The sequence below is a fragment of the Archocentrus centrarchus genome, chromosome 4, assembly GCF_007364275.1.
Source record: "Archocentrus centrarchus isolate MPI-CPG fArcCen1 chromosome 4, fArcCen1, whole genome shotgun sequence".
Lineage (NCBI taxonomy): Eukaryota > Metazoa > Chordata > Actinopteri > Cichliformes > Cichlidae > Archocentrus > Archocentrus centrarchus.
The window spans coordinates 11,572,559-11,596,320 of NC_044349.1; the positions used below are offsets into that span (position 1 = coordinate 11,572,559).

General features: G+C 40.5%; 1 protein-coding gene across 1 annotated transcript in view; it reads right to left on the minus strand.

Moving 5' to 3' along the window:
* Window positions 1-21,611, minus strand: part of anos1b (anosmin 1b) — a 47,437-nt gene extending 25,826 nt beyond the window's left edge. Inside the window, exons 1-2 of the mRNA XM_030727756.1 lie at window positions 21,318-21,611; window positions 10,162-10,209 (exon numbers count right to left, since the gene is read on the minus strand). Coding sequence (XP_030583616.1) covers window positions 10,162-10,209; window positions 21,318-21,494 — 225 coding nt within the window. The 5' untranslated portion in view covers window positions 21,495-21,611. The remainder of the gene's footprint in view (window positions 1-10,161; window positions 10,210-21,317) is intronic.
* Between the last annotated feature and the right edge of the window lie 2,151 nt (window positions 21,612-23,762).

Below are 23,762 nucleotides of genomic sequence, written 5' to 3' on the forward strand. Positions count from 1 at the left end.
GTATAGAGTTCAAACGATGATCTTTAGGAGCATATTAGATACATCAATCCATGTGTTTTATCATATTTCATGCAGGCAACAAAAATATTATTTTATTTCCAAAATGAAATGATTGGCGCACTGATATTGGCTACGTAAATCCCAATTAGTATGATGTGAACTACATTTTTTATAACATGTTTGGAATTGGAATGTTGCTGCCACAAGATAGTTCATAAACAGTGGTGCAGCAGTGGTCCTGTGCTACAGAAAGGAAGCACTGAAGCACTTTTAGCCTTCCAAGAATTCAGCCCGTTCAACTCATGGCTGCCACTTGTGTGTGTCATATTGTTTTTTTCATATAAAAATATGATATTCAAGAAATGCAAAAAACAAAGGAAATAACTATAGACAACCATCCATAATATTTTAGATAGCAATGCAAATATTGTGCAAACAATTCAAACATAGTGGTCCTCTATTTTTTTTTTTTTTTAGAAAAGTTATTTCCTCCACTGCAAATGCACTTTTAAACTTTAAACTGTACCATTTTTTTTAAAGTTACATCCTGTAATCAATATACCCCTAATATACTATATGTACAAAGTACTGGGCCACACAGCCTCTTCCATCTTTAAATTCAGGTGTTTTCAGTCCCATGGGTGTATAAAATCAACCAGCTAGCCAGGCACTCTGCCTTTACAAACATTTGTGAAAGAATGGCTCGCTTTAAAGAGATCACTGAATTCCAGCGTGGTACTGTAATAGGATGCATGAAATTTCCTCCTTCCTCGATATTCCACAATCAATTGTAAGGTTATTGCAAAGTAGGAGCATTTAGGAAGTACAGCATCTCAGTCATGAAGTTGGCAGCCCATGAAAAGTTACAGAGTAGAGTCGCCATGAGCTGAGGTGCACAGTGCGTGAGCTACTTTTGGCTTCTCGCTTATTCACAAGGGGTCACCATAGCAGGTAGGTCTGCAAGTGTGATTTGGCAGATGTTTGCATGGGATGCCCTTCCTGATGTAACACCAAAGGAATTTGTGTCTCCTCCCCGGATTGAACCAGTGGTGTTTTGCTTGTTAGGCGAAGGTGTAAATCACTGCTGATTCAGCGAATGCAGTGATCAAAACTTCCTCTGGCATTAAAATCAGCATAGAAAGTATACAGTGGAAGATATATGGCATGGCTTCCATGGCTGAGTAACTACTGTAGGGGTAATGTGTAGGTTTGCCCATATAATGTAGCTCATTGTAAATATACACTGACTGTCTCTTTGTGTAAAGATTAGGACCCAAATGCAGGAAGCAGACTTATTTAAGCAAGCCAATTTATTGAGGCTAATGGAGGAGTTAAAATGTTAGCAAAGTCCAAGAGACACAGACACTAACACAAAAGATAAAGGGAAGACAGGACAGAGAGGGTATGACACAGAACGGGAATGAGTTCCAGGTAAAAGTGATTAACACAGGTAAGACCAAGCAGGGAACCAGGAAACATAGAGACAGTAAGTAAAATTAACACAGGATATTTCAATTCAATTTTATTTTTATAGCACCAAATCCCGACAACAGTCGCCTCAAGGTGCTTTCTATTGTAAGGTAAAGACCATACAATAACAGGCAGAAAAGTCCAACAATCAGATGATCCCTTATGAGCAAGCACTTGGAGACAGTGGGAAAGAAAAACTCCCTTTTAATGGGAAGAAACCTTCAGCAGAACCAGGCTCAGGGGGAGGCACTATCTGTGCAAGGAAATTAAATTTCAAAGTAAAATAGGAAACAACGGCAAGACAAACACCAAACACAGATAAGAAGTCTCACATCAGACATGACAACAGAGACAGCAGAACAGGCACTAACAGAAAAACAAGGCAGCACGAGGAGGAGACAGGAGAGCAAAGAGTGAATTAAAAGTAAAAAAAAAACAGATAGAAGACTTGAACCAAAATGCAGAACCACAAACATAAAGTCATTACTAGAATAACTGTAACAACAAACACAAATCAAAACTCAAATACATCAGCTAAGAATCCATTACTAAGATCCAAAAATTTAAAAAAAATAAAATAAATCTATGTACCAAAATCAGGAACAAGGATATAGAGAATTAAATGAATTAGATGAATTAAAGCTGGAAATAGCTGTGGAGAAGGTACACACTTTACGCACTCAGATATTACTTGGATGTTATAAATCACTGAAAAGTTCATGCACTGTATTTATATAAGGGGAGCTGAGAGACAACGGGACACTTTAGGACTTGAAGGCTACATGATGAGTTATGTGTGTGTGTGAGAGAGAGAGAGAGAGCGCAGCAGCCACAGCTCAGGTCAGAGGTCAGCAGTGTTACTGTTTAACACAGCAACACACTGTAACAAAGCCAAGATTAATGACTGTCTAGGTGTTTGTATGTGTGCATAGTTTGCAGAGGAGCTCTTCACATATCTCTGTAATAATTAATCACACACACGTACACCTCGTCTCTCAGCCCTCCCCTGGTCTCTCCTGATGTTTTATGGCCTCACCTGCCACAATACAGGGATGACAGCCGCACTCAGCAAGAGGGTGGAGAGGAAATGGGAGAGGGAGGGGAGGGAGAGATGTGGTTTCGGAGGAGATGGAGTGGGGGGGGAGAAGTGAGTGTCAGTTGAAAAGGAGAGTGGAGATGAAAGACAAACAGTGAAGCAGGTCCAGAAAAAAAAGGGAGCGGGAGAGAGAGTGACAGAAAAAGTAAGACAGCCACCAGATGTGCTCACTCTCCATACGCCGGCACTAGTTCAGGGGAGGCAATGTGGAAAACTACTGCTGTTTATTTATGTGCTCATCCTGTCTTCGGCTGTTCAGAGTTTTGTTAATATATTGTAACCTATGGCACATAGAGACAGGTGAGAAACTAAAGGAAACAGCAACATAAAGTGATTCAGTGCAACTTGGCTTTGATTCTCCAAGTATCCGGACTCAACTGTAGGAATGGAGCACCAGTCTTTCAAATTATTTCCTTCATTTGGTATTTCAGTTATGGTGGTGGAGTGCACCATCTTAAATCTTTCAAAATCTCCCATAGGCTTTCAACTGGGTTGAGATCCTGTGACTCTGAAATCCATAGCATATGAGTCATACCATATTCATATTCATCAAACTGCTCAGCGATCCTTCATGCCCTGTGGATGAGGGGAGCTGTTATCCCGGAGGATGCCACACCCATTGGGATAAAAATGTTTTATTACTCCGAACAACTTTGTATTGATTTGTAGCTACCCCCAGCTTTTAAGGGGACAAACCCCAGCAGCAAAATTCATCCCAAAGCGTAACAAAACAAAACGTAACACTGGATCCCCTCCCCTGTATGAATCAATATAGTGAAGTTTTTGGGGGTTTTTTTTTTTACCTGATTTTTCATACTGCTTTGGTGTGAAAGGAATTTAGGGAATTGTTTTAACAGTTTTAATGATTTTGATGCTAAAATTGATACTTGCACCATTTATAAGTAAATGCTTTAAATACTTTTAACTAAAAGGAAGAAGCAGTGCTTCTTTTCTTATTCACCCTCTTAAATACATAAAAAGATCCATCAGCTTTTATCACCTTCAGCCATCAGCTATTTTAGGAACCTAAAGGCTCTTTTCCAAGTAAAGAATAGCACCCTCTTAAAGTTTTCTCCCGAAAGAAATCAAGCAGATTTCCTGCAAAATCTTACCGGGTGTCACACACTGTAACACTGCGCGACACACGGACCTTGTCATGACAAACCTTGCTACTACAGATAATGACTGTCTTCACGTTGACGATACACTGTTAAATAAAACTCTACAAATCATGTCAAAATACAGGAGGGTTCTTTTTTTATAATCTAAATATGCACATGCACATAGACACTACAGGCTTTGTGGTACTTGAATGAAAACCAGTGGAACAATATCCCAAAAATCCCATTGAAATCATGTTCTGCCAGACATTTGGAAAAACATGTAAAACAACAGAGCTAACTTAAGTCGGCAGCATGTGGGAGGAGGGGAAAGGGCTGCAAGAAAGATACTACAGGAAAGAGATTGATGAGGCATATGAGCAAAAAAGACAAATGCTTGTAGTTAATTTAGTGGTTCCTTAATATGTTTTGGCTTATGCATTTCACGCATTTGGCAGAATTAACACTTTCAGCTAAGTAAATGTACCAACCAGCAACCCTCTACTTGACAGCTATTTGACATGTTGGCACAGATAAGATGGGCAATTGGAAATGACTGTGGGAAAAGTGGAAAAGAGCTGAATATTAAAATGATGCCAGGGAAGGATACGGAGGCTTATATAAGCTGTTGTTCGCAGCTGTTGGACTATCTTGTGCACATTCAGAGACTGATCTATGCTAAAATCTAAAGAGGGGAGAGAGAGGGAAAGAGGGAGAGAGAGCTTCAGACTGGTCTATGGGGTCACCTGTCTGATAGCTCTTTCCAACAGTTTCCATGTATATCAGATGTCTTCCTTAATTTAGCCCCAACAGCTAAATGCAATTCAAAAACATGAAAATTAAGAAACTATATTCAGCAATTTGACAAAACAGAGAGCGCACAAAGAAAAAAAAATGCTATCTTGATTCATTTTCTTCAAGCCTGTGGGGGGAGGGGGGCACCCAGCTGGACCTGGAGAGTTGCTTTAGTAAACATGAGGAGACGCTGGAGTATGGAGCAAGGACACGAGTTTTTCTCTGCTTGACAATGTGCCACCACCACATTTCTAATAATCTGTGCAAAATTGATAAATGAAAATTCTTCTCAAATTGTCAAGCCAAGTTTATTTCTATAGCATATTTTAAAAACTTAAACATAAAATATGAGAGAGGTAAGAAGGCACTAACCTGCGCAGTGCCTTAAAAGCAAATAATAAAACCTTGAAAAATCAGCCTCCCAGAGTTCTTACAAGAATCACAGTTTGATGGACATACTAAGAATACAGAGCTCCTCTAACAGGTACTGCATATAGGAGAGTTACACTCACTAGATAAATAAGCTCCTTTGTTCCTCACCAGAAATGTTTGCTGTTGGACATCCCGCTGTCTTAAACACCCGGTACATATTACTGCATCTGCAATGTGTGTGAGTGCGTGTGTGTGTGTGTGTGTGTGTATGTGTGTGTGTGTGTGTGTGTGTGTGAAAAGAAAGAGATAAAACAAGGAGGAAATGTAAGATAGAGGAATTGAGTGAGGGGTGTAGTTTAGTTTTTATGAACTCCCATGTGCGTTTCCATGAAAGAGAGTGCACTGATGATGTGACATGAACCATATGTGTTATGGCAGCATCTGCCCGGTTGGTGTTTGTGTCTCCAACAGAGAGACGTATGTAATCCTGTTGAGACAAAACAACACACAGAGATATATGAAGCACTACAGAGGTGCATTCCTTATTTCATCTCATTTTATTCCTTCCTATATGTTTTGTAATAAGGCACTCAGCTATATAACTTAGATATAACTTTGGGGAAATATACAGTACTGTGTAAAAGACAACCACACACTCCTGTGCATGGAATTGTGCCATCTGAGTGGATAGACAATGCATTACATATGCTGAATGTCAGTGAGAACTGCTTTGTTCAGCATTGCATTAGGGACCGAAAAAGGAGCTGAGGGGAGACTAACATGAGTCCCAAATTATTCTGTAAAAGTCATCAAATGTTATTGAGCATGCTCCACTGCCAAAGGGTTTATGAGATCCTGCAGTTAAATGTAGATTCAGAACAAGTCATATCTTGTTAGATTTGCCTTCCTAATAGCCCTAAAACTGAGTTTATAAGCATAAGAAAAATGTTGCTCCCCAGATAAAAATGCCTGAAATCAAACTGTTCAGAGGCATGTTTTTCTTTCAACAGATCAACAGCCAGAGGACTCTCTGCTACTCCCTCCCCTCTGACTTTCTTATTCTTCTTTCCTATGAGAATTTAATGATCTAGACCACAGCTGAATACAGAAATGTGTCCGAGTTGGTGTTATAATATCAACATAATTAGCTTATATTGCAGATATACTGATATTGGTTAATAACATTTAGAAACTGTGTCATCATCTCATAGTTTATCATGGAGCACAAATCTTGTATCCGTCACAGAGCCCTCAAAGAGAAGCAGTTGATTGTGCTCACATTAAGATCATCAACAGTCTTTGGACTGTAAGAGGAAGCTGGAGAGATGGAGAACATGCAAACTTCACGAAGAAGTGCCCCAGGGAACTGACACCTTCAAACCCAGGTCCTCCTTGACCTGAGGCAGCAGTGCTAACAACTGCATAAAGAAAAATTAAGAAACATTTAAAAACAGAAGTTCTGAAGGCACACGTTGCTGCCAAAGTGAAATTCTCTGGTTTTTAAGATGTCTTCTGTATTCATTTAAATGAAGCTGACAGTCAAGAAGGTTGTGTCCCTGCGATTGCACTGAAAGTGATCAGTCAGAAGGATGAAATTTACTTCCGCCCACAGAAGTTAACTGAGAGAGCATCAACTCCAGCACTCAATAAGCAGAAACCATCACATGTGTGGTGGCTGCTTACTCCTTCACGTGTAGTCACTAATTTACAGCAAAGGCATCGTCTGCAAGCTGTAAAGTGAATTCTGCGAAATGTGCTGCTAACAGGCATGGCCCAAAAAAACAAAAAAAAAGTACTGTTTTCTTGCAAGATCAAAGAGAAACGCTAGTATCATTACCACAACTGAAGCCTGTGGTGTAACCAAATCATTCTCAGGACTTATCCTTATCTGTCTTTCTGTATCTCACAATAACCTGCTGTTGGTTTATGGGGTTAAACAACTACAACAGAGGAGGCAAGAATCCCCTTCATTTTTATAAGCCTGCGAAACAACAATCACATGAACTCTGCAGAGTATACAATGCTCCCAAGGTGCATAATCAATAAAAATCAGCAAAGTCTGATCTCTCAAACATCCAGTTAACAAATATGCACACCTTGAGTGCATTAAACACTGCTGGATTTCTTTTGCTGAGCAGTTCATTATTTTGATTAATCTTGGCAATTATGGCAGAGGACTAGGATATGTACTTTTCTGTTCTAATTTATTTTGCTTGGCCTACTGTGGTGACTTTTACAAATTGGGCTGTATCCACTTTCAACAGACTGTAAAACAGTAAAAATTAATAACTTTGCATTTCAAACAAGCAAAAAGAGACACTGTGCGTGTCTGTGTAGTATCAGGCTGTCTGAGAGGAAAATTGTGGCTTACACAGTGTCAGCCTCCACTGGTCAGTTTGAGAGACCGCTGTTGGGCATCGATTACCATGATGTGGCTTCAACTACAACTACTTAATACTGTATTTTCTGAAATGACAGCATGTTTCTTTTCAAATAGAAGGAAGTGGAGGCTTAGAAAGAAAGGAAGGTTAAAAAAATGAAGAAAAGAAGGGATTAGTCAGGGTCAGGTCAAAGGAACAATATCTGTTAGTGTTTTTTTTTTTTGTTTGAGGTGACAGTGGGGGTAAGTGTAGTTGTAGATGTTTCGCTCAGCGTGTTATCCCCTGCAACGGTCTGGTGGTTGAGGTTTCAGTGGGGGGGCCCTTGGCTGCTGTTGACACTAACCCCCACTGACCCCATTATAAATGCATACACACTCAACTGAAATGTACGTTATACAGAAAAAGGCTCTCGCTGTGCCTGTTTGTACCTTTTCCATTATCCAACTGTCATGTGAATTTGTAGCAAAGCTTGGAAATGTTGTAAGAAGTGAAATACTACTCAGGTGCACTTCCAGCTGGGCTGAAGCTTTTCGCTCTGTCTGAACCTGAACGAGGAGTTCAGAAAGCACATCAATAAAAAGTTAGACAGAATCTTTCAAGAAGTCATTGATACTGAATGAGTTAAGGTTAGTAAGTAAAAGGTCATGATGGAAGGTTATTTAACAGACATTTTTTAGCTACATGTAGCAAAGAATCATTATCTTCTTATAGTCCTTATAGTATATTTTTCTAATACAGTACTGTGCAAAAGACTTGAGCCGCCCCCATTTCTTTTTTTGCCCCTTAATTGTCAGTGTGTTTGGGATCGTCGTCATGCTGAAAATGAAAGTGTTGCCAATCAGATGGTTTCCAGATGGTATTGCATGATGGATCTAAAATCTGACGGTACTTTTCTGTGCTCATAATTCCATCAGTTTTCACAAGTTCCCCAACACCACCAGTTGAAACACAGCCTGAAACCATGACAGAGCCTACATGGTGTTTTACAGGGTATAGACACTCATTGTAGAACCTGTCTCCTGACTTCCTTCTTCAAATTTGGATTAATTGCTCCATAAGATCTGTTGCCACTGATTTTCAGTCCAGTTCTTGTGTAATTTGGCATACCTCAGACTTTTCTCCCAGTTTCCTGTCCTTAAGAATGGCTTCTTGACAGCCACCCTTCCACTGAGACCATTTCTGATGAGGTTTTGGCAAACTGCACACAGATCAACTGAGGGGCCAGATGTATCTCTCAGGTCTTATGTCAGGTCTTTTCTGGATTTTTTCCTATTTCATGAGGACATGATTTTCAAATATTGTTCATTTGCTGATAATAGCTTTTTAGGCCTGATACTTATTTTTTTGTCTTCCACTTGTCCAGTTTCCTACAAATTTTTCAAGGACACACTGCACACCATGCTGACATATGCCAAGTTTCTGGGTAAAAGCACCTTAGGAATCTTTGTGTTATCTTTGGCACTTTTCATGTTTAACTAAAGAAATGGTAACAACTGATGTGCTTTGTGACAGTCTGTTAGTAACAAAGTGTCTAAAGATACAATTTAAAATTGATTCATTGCTACATTGTCTGTTAAGTGTACTGTAGACACATCACTGGTTCATCCCTTGAGTTAGGTTAGGTTTTTATCATTTAGTCTTTATAAAGTGCAAACATGATTATTAACTTTCCAACAGTAGAGAACTAATTTCAGTCTCATCTGTTGGTCTGTTATAAGACTAGCAATCTGAAACACTAACAGTAATGTCCAGAAAACTGTAAAAAGCTGGAACTGCTGCAGAGTGGACAGACTGGCAGCTAAAAATACTCGGCATGGAAACTCTTCCTGAATCGAACAATGAATTACCACACACGCATGCGCGTGTGCGTGCGCACACACACACACACACACACACACACACACACACACACACACACTAGACGCAGACGTAGACACTGACGCCTTCTGGCAGTGTAAAGTGAATAAGCACACTAATTTTTCCTCCATGGAGGATGGATAATAGGGATATAGAGGAGGACATTATCTGAAATGAAAACACACCCTTTGCTATTACGGAAGCCATGTGGTGGCTTAAAGATTCCACAGAAAAGTGAATGGATAGCCACACTCACACTAAGTTTCTTTTACTTTTGAGGTGGGGCACCATGAGGCTCTTAGCGTGCAGTTGCAGAATCAAGTTTGTTGTTAGCAATTCAGGAGAGTCTACAGTGTGCTCTTGTTCCCACATGCCTCTACAGTACCAAATGTTTAATGTAACTGTTTGCAGTTTCAATGTGCCAGCTAATCAAACCAAGATAATGTGCTTAAAAACTGTTTTCAACAGCACAACCACAAGCATGCATGTGCTCAGTTTAAAAGGCTGCTTGAGTCACCTGACAGGAGGCAAAATCTAAATCAGTAAAACACTAAATCCCTGCCTCTACATACACACAGAGAAACAACTGTACAACTACAAGGGCACTCAGTATACCCATACCTCACTCACCCCAAAATTCCTATGTGCCGATACTACACTGCAATAGATACCACCCAATGTCGTCATACTCCATCAGGTTCAGCTATATTTTGGTGTTAGTTGTATGTCATTGGCTCTATTTCTTAGTCTACAGGAGTGAATTATTTTTTTGACCTTATAATTTTCAGCCGTCTGGATCATTAGGTCTGGAATCCTCCTCGATCATGAACAAACTTTGCTGTATGACAAATTCTTTTTACATAACCTCCCTCCACCTATCGGTGGATGAGGTAACAACAGTTTAAGAGAGAAGACTATACATGAATGTACCAAAGACTTGGTTAAAAGGTTAAGGTTGTTACTTGATTATAATGAGGTAAAGGGACAAGGTGGGTTGGTCATATACTTAATGTTGTTGGTAAGTTTTGGATCTAATGAATGCATTAGTATGATGTCATCATAGTGCAGGCTGACGAGTGTGTGCATTTACCTGAGCACAGCGTCTGTGGTTTTCACACCAAACCAGAACTTGGTCACTCTGCAAAGGCCAGAGAGGAGGAGGAAGGATTAGAACAAACACAGAGACAGAAAAATAAATCTTTGACATGTTTTTTCCCCCCACATTTGACCCATTTATGTGTGACTACTGTACAACATACAAGGAGACAGAAAGCAAAATATTGTTGCTTCAAAGGTCACTAACAAAATTACATTACCAGTCATGCAGACAGACACTCAACCTTTCTCTTATTTAAATAATTATGTTCTTTGTGAAAAATGACTTCACACACTGGGTTTGTGGCTGCAGAACCAGACAGGGACAACGTCACCCAGAGAGATGTATGGTTATGTGTGTATCTGTAAGTGTGAGTGTCTGCGTTGGGTTGTACACTTCACTGCTGAGTGAGTCAAGATCACCGGTAAACATTGCCGCTGTAACCACTGTGACAGCGGGAGCCGTCATGTCATGACCGCAGGGACAGAAATAAAGATCAACCAAACCAACCTGCCCTTATCACAGAGTTTTCCCCTTCTTGACCTTGTGAACAGTCTAGACAACAACTAAGCTGAACTGATAAAATAATGACTCTATTGATTACTTTGTCATTCATGCAGTAATATTTCTACAAATTCTCAAGAATAACACTGGATGAGAGGGCAGGAACACACCGGATGGGTTGCCAGTCCACCACAGGGCAAAGCAATCATATTTTGAGTTCACTGTTCAGAACTATTACCCATAAACCCTATTCCTTTCACAGTGTGGATGTAACTACTCACAGCCCTCTTTTGAGCCCCTACACTGCCTTAGAACAAACTATTAAGTTTTTATTTGGTTTCTCAGCAATAATTCAGCCTTAAAAATATAAGTTCTACCAGCTGTTTTCAGCTTCCTTTGGTTAGATAGTCAATTGTGGTGCAATAGGTGGCCCATCCCTCTGAAATGCTTTGTCATCTTCAGAATAATCATGATGCCATCGTGCGACATCAAAACAACTATTATAATACTTGTGTGTATCTGCCTGCTGTTATGTGGCTATGCCTTCAGAGAGAAAGACTGAGCCTCTGGTGTGTGTTGGATAAGCCCCCTTAACAACTCTTAAACCCTCTTCTGAGTGAGCTGCATTTAGCCTGAACCGAGCTCATCTGTTGTGTGCGCTCACACACACACACACACACACACACACACACACACACACACACACACACACACACACACACACACACACACACACACACACCCTTTTCAGGGTTTTAGCCTTTGTGCTTCTAGTATTATGAAGGCTATGGGGTTAGAGTTAGGGTGACAGTACTGAGGTTAAAGTTCAGAGCTTAGGAGTTAAGGGATTTTACGGTACAGAAGATGGTGAATTGACTTGTTCGGTTGTAACATTTAGAAAACATGCACATTGTTATTGATGGATGGAGGGTGACTTGTATAACTAATAAGCCTGGAAGTAAAGAAATTACTGTCACTAGATCAGTCATGGATGCTGAAGGTCTTAAACCTGAGACATACTTTGAAAAAAGGTGTTCACACAGGTCATTCAGACTGTTAAATCCTGACTGTAAGATGGGAAACACAGCTCCAGATTTGTGTTTTCATTTCCAAAACCAACAAACTGTCAGTCACCTCAGATTTCTACAGAGACTGTCCATTAAGCATATGTGTAAAAATGATTAACGCTCCAAGTTCTCCACAAATTCTGTTTGTCTCATTCCTCTCATGCTCTCACCCTGTGCACTGCTACAGCTGCTCACTGGCTCAGTTGTCCAGCTGTTGGCAGCAATGAAGAACTGCTCAGCTTTCAAGAAACAGACACAATGAATAAGATTGAAATGAAGATTCTGAGCAAAGTTCACCACAAATATGCTCAAGGGTTCCCAATATCTAAGTATCTAAAAGAAACATTATTGGATATAATAAATGCAAACAGAGGTATTCCTTACCCATGACATTATGCCTTTCAGACTAAATGCCCAAAGATGGGGCATTATGGTTTAACAGTAATCTATGCTAGTTGTTTCGAGGGATAATAGTGGGGCCTGCTGCAATCCAGCCTCTAAGAGGCAGAGAAGAGAGAAAGAAGAAGACGGAAGCAGTAGCGCATTACAGTAATTGTGTAACCCCTGATGAATAGATTAGTAACAAGTCTGTAGGGAACAATAAATGGAGAGAAGAACATATGAGGCAGAAACAAATGAACCGGTGTCATGGTGTCGCACAGAGACCCTGAGAGAAACTCTTCCCTCCTCTGCCTACTTGTAAGCTTCCTCCTGTTGTTAAGCAACTATTATTAGAAAAAATGGATGCTGCTAACATTTTGTGATTGCAGCACAAAAAAAAAAAACCCTGCTGCTATGGATACATATAGCAGCAGTGGAGTGGAAGAATTACTTACACACCTTCCACTCATTTACAGAAACAATCACTTTTATATTGTAAGAGAGAGAGACCCCAATAATCAAATGATCCCTTATGAGCAAATGCTTTTAGCAAGCAATGGTGGAAAGGAAGAACTCCTTTTTAGAGACAGGAAGAACCAGGCACAGGGAGGGACGGTTATCTACTGGAACTTACTGGATGATGGTGGAAAAAAAGAGAAATAAAAAAGGATAGCATAGTTTGCATCTAATATTCAGGGAATATATTTTACACTGAAAAAACATAAAACAGCTAAATATTGTATTGTCTTTTTTCTGTATAAATTTAGCATTACTCACCCAAAAACATGTTATGATTGAGGTCTAACAAAATGCTTGCATTCATCAAAAAACATTTTAACTAACTATTTCACTTGCTAAGAGCCTTTTCTTTTCTCTTTGTTGAACAGGACAACCACTGTGTGCACACTGGGCAAACAAAACAGGAAAACACTTATAGCAGAAATGCTACATGCACTTTACAAGGTAATCTACCAGAAGGGTTTGTTTGTGTGAATTTTACTGGCCAACACAGTGTATGTCAAATCTTATTCCACAAAACATTTTTGCTCAATGAGTCTGAGTTGGGCAGCACGGTGGCGCAGTGGTTAGCGCTGTTGCCTCACAGATAGAATACCATCTGGAAGGCCTGGGTTCGATTCCACCTTGGCCCAGGCCTCTCCCTCTCTCTGTGTGGAGTTTGCATGTTCTCCCCGTGCTTGCGTGGGTTTCCTCCGGGTACTCCGGTTTCCTCCCACATTCCAAAGACATGCACTTACTGGGGTTAGGTTAATTGGCTATTCTAAATTGCCCATAGGTGTGAATGTGAGTGTGAAAGGTTGTTCGTCTCTCAGTGTTGGCCCTGTGACAGGCTGGCGACCTGTTCAGGGTGTACCCTGCCTCTCGCCCTATGACAGCTGGGATAGGCTCCAGCCCCCCCGCGACCCTGACCAGGATAAGCGGAAGCGAATGGATGGATGGATGGATGGAGTCTGAGTTGTTCCGCTACCACATACCCAAAAGGCAACTCAGACATATCTTAATGCAATCAGTTGGTGATGTTCAGTCCTGCTACCTGCTGCTAGGCCTGTTTTGTGATGGAGCTGTATAATTTACCACTTTTAATGCTTTTGGCTTTTGCTCTTCACATTTCCCAGAAGGTCGTTCCAAAGCTGCCAGATGAATTTATATGAACTTTTAGGTATTAGACTGGGTTTTAGTGAAAATCTAATAATGACAAGAGTATGGGTGAGAGAGAGAGAGCACTGCAATCTGGTCTATTAATGTTGCTGTAAGTAAGAACCCTCTATTTCTCCCTGTGTGATTGTTGAACAGCGGAACAAAATGATCAATCAAATCTGTCAAGTTCTTGCTGTTTTCTTAACAAACATACACCATGCATGGCTATTGATTGTTACAATGTATTTGATGTAGCTGAAATATTATTGCTTTTAAAGGATGTGGTACAATTAAGAGAGGTTATTTCACTGTTTCAACTTAGTGATGTGACAACAGTGCTTTTGAATCCTAATCCTACAGTGCAGTCCGAAAAAATGCTCAGGTAGCCCCAAAGCATTATGATTTTGGCAATTATCACTCTGCTCTGTGCCGCTTATAGATCCGTAAGCAGGGTTGGTTGCACATTCATGCACCAGCAGAGGGATTAAAGAAGAGCAGGATTAGCCTCTTTTGGTCACTGTGTCACTCCTTCTGTCTTTCATTTGGACCCACTAACTCTCTGAGTCTCCACATTTCTGCCAAATCCTGTAAAAATGACAGGAGAGGACTTAAAAACGATGGTGATGATAAACTATAGATGCTGGAGTCAAAGAAGCGAGGACAGCTAAGTATCTCCAGATTTTCACAGAGGAGATATAAAGCCGTGTTCCCCCCTGCTGGCCTCACATCTTCATCCTCTCTCTTAATCTTTTTCACGCTCTCTTTCTTTTTCTGTCTTCCTTGCCATAACATCCTTCCGATGTCAGTCAGTCCACTTTACCCCCTTCTGTAGTCTATGCTCAAACATATGGATGCACACATACTCATTGATCCCAAGTTGATTTCATGGGACATATTTGCTGTCAGAGCCAATTAAGGCGATTCAGATGGGTCTGTGCGCCGTATGGCCATTAAACATTGGTCAGACTGGGGTTTCGTAGGGTCTTAGAGAGGGTGTCTGTGTGTGCCTGTGGTAAAACAGCTGCACATGTTAAAAAAGTCTGAGCAAGAAAGAAGAGGGCTTGCATAAGATGACTAGAAGAAAAGAAGCTGGATGTGGGAGACTGAGAGGAAGTAAGAGGGAGGGAGGACACTGAAAAGAACAGGGAGACGCAGTCAAAAGAAGGTGAAATGTGGAAATAAATATTAGTTAATAGGAGCAGGGAGGAGACTGGAAAAGATGGGGAGTGTTGTGAAACAGGACACAATAAATTCTGGTGACTGCTGTTCATCTGGCTGACATTTTTTCTTCAAGGATATTTTATAAATGGAAAGCCAACATTCTGCACAAGAACTCCATAGAGGCAGAATATTGTAAAATATAACTACAAAATTCATGAAAAGGCCTTGAGCTGTTTTTTTTTTGTTGTTGTTGTTGTTGTTGTTGTTTGCTTGGTTGTTTTTTGCTTTTAATGGTTCATGCACCAACAGAATTCCTACACTTTTCCTCACAAGAAACCATGCAGAATAAATAATTAAATAACACTGAAAAAAAATTAAAAAAGAAATAAAAAGAAACAACTTGGATTTCATAAAAAACACTAAAACGCTGGGTCTTAAACTTTCTTTTAGGTCTGGGATCCGAAAGAGAAATCTGCCATGAGAGACCCATCAGAAACAGAAGACTGACCCATGGAGTAGGAAACACTTGCACTAAAGGACTTCCACATGGCTCTGGCTGCTGCTGATCATTGTCGGAGGAAAAACAACCTGTTGTTAGCCTTTTAAACAAACACACTGAAACACGCACAATCAACATGCACGCGCACAGCTGCACACACCCTTCAGTGTTTAAAAGTGAGATATATATCACACGTCTGCCAGATGCAGCGATAAAAAACAAAAGAGTGCACAGGAGAGACAGGGGAGGAGAAAGTGTGTGTGTGTGTGTGTGTGTGTGTGTGTGTGTGTGTGTGTGTGTGTGAGAGAGAGAGAGAGAGAGAGAGAGAGAGAGAGAGAGAGTGTGTTGTGGTCAGTGTTTGCAGTGAGGTGCAGTAGACAGTCTATTTAATGAGGTAATAACTCTACTAATCACACCCAGATGACCAGAAGCAAACGCAACGGTGTATGAGTTGTTTGTGTGATGAATATATCATGACTAACTTCCACTCAACAGAATAGAAAGTTCTTCCCAAAAAAACCACATTGAGGTCCGAAGCTTCCCGACAGAAGCCCCTAATTAGTCCGTGTGTGTGTGCGCACTCATGTGACTCCATGCTTGTGTGTCCACCTTAGTGTTCGTGGTGCCCTACATCCTGTAAACAACAAGCGTCAGAACAAAGGGGTTCTTATTACAGGCCTTCTCCTTCTCTTTCCATCTGAAATTGGGGTTAGATGTGAAGACTGGCATCATGCTAAACAGAAGCTAACAGCAGCCAGCGTAGCTAACTTTATAAACTGTAAAAACGCAGAAAATTAGCAATCTGCCAAGCAGTGAAGACTTCAGAGTTATTGTTCCTGACACATACTGTACTTATATACTGAAACAGATCATCAATAAAAGTTATTTATAAAACAATCAGACACTTTCAAAAAAAAAATCTACTTCAGCCAATTAGATCAACAAACCACAGAGAGCATCCCACAGGAAAAACAAGCCATGGTCAATCACTGTGGTAGCATATCATCTGACGATTCTTCCTTTATTTGGGTGGAAAACTCAGTAACAAAGGCAGTCACTTTCAAAAACTACCTGAGGGATAATTGATTATCTATTGTCACACCTAAAACAGATATCTACAACTTTATTAAGCTGTAATTCCTTATAGGGTGCAGACGGGACAGCTCACAGTTTAAAGCCTGGCAGGATGGATACTCTCGTGATCATGATCTTGCGAATCCCACAAGACTCCAGTTGCCTTGCAAGGTAAGGCCATACCCGAGCCAGTTTTTGCTCTTTGTTTGTGCAAAACATGTGCGTGACATTTATCTTCTTATCTGTGGAAAGCAGTTACAAGAAGAAACACACGAGAAGAAAAAAGGATTTAAGTAGCACATATAATATGTCATTACAGTCTAGATGTGGTAAAAGAGTCTCTCTTTCTAAAGCTACAACAAAGCCATGCCCTCAGTGCCTTGCCATTCCAGCTGTGATTTACTGTTTTGGAATTTCTTGTCCCAGTTTCAGGTGAGAGTCACTCTTACACTGCCACAACTTTATCACCATCTATCCACTGATCAAATGACAGGGCAGTCACAAAGCTGCAGAGGCTTTATCTTTGAGGTGAATCAAACAAGCCTTTGTCTCCCGCCGTCACTCACCCCAGTGCCTGTCTCTCTGCTTGCCTGTCTCCCTGCGTATCAGTCCACTTCTATAGCATACATATCAGTTCACCAGGTTGTCTGTCTTCACCTATGTCTGTCACACCTGCTTGCCTGCTCGCCTGTCTTTCCATCCCTCTGCCTGTCTTCACGCTTGACTGAGTCTGCCCACCTGCCTTTATCTCCTCGTCTGTCTGTCTGCAACCTGAGCTGACCGTTGTCTCTGGTCTTTTTCAGAGCGTGACTGGTCGGCTGACCGACCTTTGGGCTGATTAGAGTTACCTACCGCAGCGAAGCCAGGACATACAAATATGCACACATGAATGCACGCACTCACACAAACAAGAAGGCACAGGGAGCTCATTCAACCTATCACTGGCCCTTAGCCCTGGCTTGACCCACAAACCATCTGCTCATCAGCACCACAGCATGTGAGTGTCTAAGACACACAAGCTAATCTGAACTACTACGTATGTGTAAAGAGATTCAACTCTGCACGCAAGACTGGAGTTTTTCCTTATTTTTAGGAGCTTACATCAAGGAGGAATTTGGGGATACGACAGCATAACAACATATGTATATATATTTATGTGTGCTCTCTCACACACAAAAGAGCTATAATTACACTATTACGCCATGCAAGGGAAAGTAGTGGAAAACCCAGAGATGCAGCAAAAAGAGAGGTGTAAATAGAAAACTGGTGACTCACATTCTAGTGGCTACACACTAGCTGCACACACTGAGAAAGAAAAAGAGCCAAAAACACAAGGTTCACCCACATGAAGCCAGAGGAAGCAATGTGTGTGTTTGTGTCTGAGTGTGGTGACTGAGGAGGATGAGTAAAGCTTGGTTTGCCCTTACTGATGTCGTAGTTGCTGGAACTGCTGTCTAAAGGGATTTTTTTTTTTCTAAACAGAATGAATGCTCTAACATAATCCTACCCATCAATCAATCCATGTGCTCGCTAAGCTGTCCCATAATAGGTTCGAGGAGTGATGCAACTCCTCAGGATGTGGCTGAGAGGAAATTTGTTTCCTTGTTTCCTTAGAATATAGATGTGCTTTTTATTTTGGTTTAAACACACAGACTTTTTTTTGTGTCTCTTTAGACCTTCAGAGTCTCTCAGGCTCAGCATTCCTTTTCCTCTCTGGTGTTTTCTAATCACAGCCTGTATATAAAAGATGTATGTAGTTTGTGGACCATCTTTTTTAAGCTGTAAGTTTAGCATTTTGGTTGGTGTCATCTTGGTTTTTGGAGCAAGACGTGACCGTATTTATCAGCTAATGCTAGCAAGCTTGGTTAGCAAGGTGCATCCACCTATAATCAGTGTGAACATATAAATTAAATGATCACAAGTTTTCACTCAACAAAACTGGAGCACAGATAATTGCATTTTTAGCCACAGCGGCTTTTATGGGCAGTGGAGAGAGATAGAAAATGGGGGAAAGATACAGGGGAAGACACGTGGGCAAATTAGCGATGGGCCGGGACTCGAGCCTGTATGTATATGTATGTGGTTGCCGGCTTCACCACTAAGCCACCCAGGCGCCCCAATTGGATTTAATTTTTTTTTTTTGGCCACAGCAGCTTTTATTTTAATGCACCAAAAGGCAAGTACATAGAGATTAATCAATAAAGGGACTATTTTTTTTTAAATCAAATATACAGCCACTCTATAAAATGTGTCAAAACCGGTGCTGAGATGTTAGAAATAACAAATATTGTTTTGGTAGAAACATTAGTAATTACTGAATAATCTTCAGTTTATTATTATTATTATTATAACTGATTAACCAATTAATTCTTCCGTTTTGGTACAAGCCAGTCAAAGACTTCAATGGCCCATTGTGACATCCAACTATTTCTCCAAAACCCAGTGATATGTACTTTACAATGAAATAAACCAAAAACATTGTTTTGTTTTTTAATATTGAAAAACAACCAAATATATCTTGCTTAATAAATTATTTTCTGTTAAACATAAAACATAACAACAGGAAGCATGAGAGAGGAGGGATGATATCTCAGGGGGTCAGCCTGGCTAATGGGGCAGTTCAGGGAAAGAGAGGGAGTCATCCTTGGGGCAACAATGAGGCAGGACAGACAGCCAGTGATGAAGGTCCCTACCCATGACTTGGTGGCCAATAACAGTGTGGCAGCTAGCAACAGGGATGAAGCCCTTCTGGAGGCCGGGCAGGTGGCTTGGGACCCAGAGGCTCAGGCCTTTATGTAAATCTGGCTCAAAAAAGCTTTCTCTTCTCTCTGCTGCAGACTAGCAGTCATTGTCGTAGAATGAGGAGATTGCATTGCATCATTCTGTCATAATTTGGGGTATTCAAGGTGAGGACCCAAAGTAGCAGACTTCAGTGAACAAAAGGCGACCAGAATAAACAAGAATAAATCCAAACTAAGGTGAAACAGAGTTCCACAAAAATATAAGGCAACAAAATCCAAGGGCACATGGAGCTCGACACAGCACAAATAGTACAACACAACAAAGTTCAACTGAAAGGCGGGGGCATATGTATACAGGAAGACACTGCAGGCTAACAAAGACTGTGGAAACAGCTGGGTAACAAGAAACAGCTGAAACTAATCAAGCGCAATGAAACAGGGGAAGTAAAATTAACAGCAAAACAAGAGACTGGGAACTAACAAAATAAAACAGGAAGTCACTCAGTAGGGTGATACTGAACAAAGATGCACGGATTTAATAAGATACAAGATGCTGCTAGGGAGGATAGAACAATAAATCAAAGTACAATAAATCAAATATAAATAGTCTGGAGTATTAACAGAACTAGAATTCAAAAATATCAAAAAACTCATAATAGTAAAATAATACTGGAAATAAAGAGAAATCAAAATCAACCAGACATTTGCACATTTGACTGCTCCACACCATAAAGTTTAAAACGAATGTTCCCTTTCTCACACCTCTGCTCTAGATTATCCCCCCACCACCACCACACACACACACACACACACACACACACACATCGAGAGAGGCAAAGTTCTAAATGGTAAAGTCATCCAGAGGTCACCCTCATTACTCGATGCACAGGTGGCGAGAGTCTTTTCTGGATGGACAAGGACCAGACCAAACCTTGGTTTTATACATGAACATGTAAAAAAAAAAAAACACAGACATGCACACACATACACACTTTTGCCTACACACCTCAGAGCCATTGGGGCTGAACTCTGTGGTTAATGACTTTCCCACCCACTACACAGCATGCACATGTTGAAGCCGTTAACGATAAGTGGCTTTTTCGAACTTGGTAACGTCCTAATGTCCCTGTTAATCTCACATTCCTCACTACAAAGGCCCCGGTGCATGGTCCTGCAATTCCTGCAAGATGAGCCATTTTGTGAACTATTAAAAACCAATAACCAAACTCTTCTTCAGTCTACCTCTGCCCCATTAGAGTATTGACACGGGGCAACTTGAATCAGAGCAACATCAACATCATTTGTCCAAAACTTCCTGAAGAAAACCACATGGAGAACAATTTAAGTGTAGTTCTCAAGGTTTATTTTGCTTAATAGTTCAGGCAGTATGTGCAGTGCACAGCTGCTTCATTGCGCACAGCACCTTTTTTCTTGATCAAGCTAATCAAAAATCAATGTACACAACACAGGACTGAGGTGCAACTGTTTATGTGAAGACTTACACTGTAGGAAAAGGAAAGGAGGGCAACATTTATTAACAACTGGTGTGATAAATAGAAGCAAGGCATAGTGGATTAGTGGACCAATTAAATGTCACTGTCTGCACTCAGTGTGGATAAGGCTAAATTTGCAAATCACCTGCAAAATCATTATGTCTGTGTAATAAAATGATTTTAAGGTCAAACTTTCTGCTTTTTTTTTAACCTAACTAACAAGTGGCTGCACCAGACTAATTCTGTGTATTTAATGAAATGTTTTAGATTGAATTGCTACGATTATAAAAAAAAGTGATATATTTGTCAAAATAGTAAAATTGTGTTGTTAAAAACTGACTTGCAGCTTGTGTACCACAAACAAAACCTCTGCTGTTCCACTGAACTCTATTGATCAAGACTGATAGCGCTGTAGTTGCTATATGTTATCAAAAATAAATAAATAAAAATAAGCAGTAATTGCAAATTGCAACCATTAGAAACAATGGTTTCTAATGGTTGCCCTGCTGAAGGTGATCCTCAGGTTAAAACCACGTAAAAGCAAAGGCTTTGAGGCCAAAATGGTTGTTTGTACCTGGAGGTGTCTGAAAGCAGCGGTTAGCTGGGTCATGTGCAGAGTGAGGCACCTGGATGTGCATCTGGCGCTGTTCATTTTCTCCTGAACATCCTCCAGCTCCGGCGAACTCCTACGAGCGCAGGTCACCGCCAACATCGCGCAGAGCAGCACTAAACCGGCCCGACGAACTGACATTACACCAGAAGTAAACACAAAAACACACACACAGCAAAAACGGACAAACAGGCTGGCTATTTCTTCTTGCTTCTTCTGGTTTCGTTTCGTCGGCGTCCTCCTCTCTCAACCATATAAATTCAGAATGAAAACATCCGAGCGCCGCTCGTGGCTGCGCGCGAGTAGGGAGTGGAGCGCCTCCGCGGACACTCCCACCACCGGTACAACTGCGGCCACGTGGAGTTATAATGCTCTTCATCCTTATTATCCTAAATACCATTCTCATCGTCACTCAAAACAGCAACATTTATTATCTTCACCACTGCTTCACCGATCATCGTTGTCACCGCTGGCATGCTTGTTTTTTCACTTTCATCATCTTATTTTCTTTTGCATCATTTGTTTATATGCAATTGGCCACCACCATCAGCATCATTGCAGGGGCCAGCTGTTAGTTTGGCAGTGGTCAGTCTGTACCTCACTGCCATCATCCTAAACCACTTTAATCCTAGTACCGCGTCTGGCATGTTAGTCAATCATTGTGGTTATCTACACTATTGTTAATGCTTTTCCTTAAAATATTTAAATCATTTTCTTTTTTATTATTGTTAGGAAACTAATTAATTTTAAAGCATTAGTTTACACATGTATGTATATGTTAACATTTTATCCCTTTTTATTTTTCTTGCACCATGTTTTGCAGGTGTGGGTGTGGAATTATACCATTACTGTTGTATAACAGTACTGTTCTTGCTTTACAGATGGTTATGCATACTTTTATCATCTTTCATCATCCTCACTTCCAACATATTGAGCTTCATTTTCATTATCATCACCACTGTTGTCAGAGTCATTTGATCATCACTTCCAGTCGCCTGTCAAACAAAAAGAAAAACACTGCCAAGGTCATCATGTTGAGTGTAGAACCCAAAAGCACAAACAAAATAGGCAGGTAAACATAAGGACTGAAGTTTACTTCATTCAAAAAGGTTTTTTGTTTACAAGGTTCTACAAAGCAGGAATGCCAACAAAGCAAAAAAAGCAGGCAGAAAGTCCAAAAGTCCAAAACTAAGGAATGCAAGAAGGCGATAAGGGCATATAGACAATCTGTCAAATGCTGAGGGGACTAGTTAGAGAAGTGAATGCATGTGAGCAGAGAGGCGGGGTAGATTAGGTGATATTACTAGCATGAAAGCAGTGCAGGTGGCAGAGACAGGTCTGCATCAACTATTTAAACTATCTAAACATAGACAACCAGAAAGAATAAATGCCTGGTTTCTTCTGTAGCACCATTATACCTTTATCACCCATATCATTTCCATGTTCACCTCCACCACCAGCATGATGATCAGAAGCATCTTTTCATTCTAATCATTATCCTTCTCCTGAGCGGGGAAAAAAATAGAAAAAAAGAAATAAAAAACTGGATCCATCTGACATGAGGAGAAGCGCTGCAGTGGAGTACGAGAAAACATTTATGGCCTAATGGTTTGCATGGCAGGGTATGGTTTTAGGCCAATTAACACTTTACCATTACTACTATGAAAAACAAACTTCCCTTTATAGTCTGGGAATTCTCTCCAAGGCTAATTACTGGTCTAATAAAAGAGCCTTTATTAATGGGAACAAGAATTAAAGAATGTGTTGAGGTAGGTGTCTGTCACACAGCCAGTCAGTGTGTTAGTCACCACTTTCTGACAGGAACCACGGAGCCAAGTGGGGTTTTCTAGGACCAGGGCCAAGTCAAGATGCTGAGGACAGAGAGTTGAAAGCCCTGTTTGTTTATATGAAACTGTAACCCAGCAGAGGAGTCATCTCTGCTGGCAATGAAAAGCAGAAAGAATCACCTAGCTTTTGATTTAGGGGAAATTGACTTGTATAAATATTTAGTAAGTACTGGCAGCACTGCATTTGGCCCCGTAGTATAAAGCAGACTTCTCATTCTGTCTAGTATGAAAGTAGGAAAGGAGGCAGGGGGGCACAGTAATAAGAGAAATTCTATTTTCTTTTGTTTTTTAACCCTTTATTTTACCAGGTAAAATGTTTGAGAACCAGTTCTCATTTATATGAAATTACTCACAAGTATGCATAGTTACATATTTACATAAATGTATTTACTTATATAAAAAGTGAATTAAAACAGGTAATAGTAGGTGTTTATTATGTGATATTACTCATTACTAGAACCTTAATTTACTGTTCTCGTATTGAAGTTTTTGTCCCAGTATCAAGTGGGTCATATATTGGCATTAGCACTTTACATATGATTGGGTAGTGTTAGCAATTTAT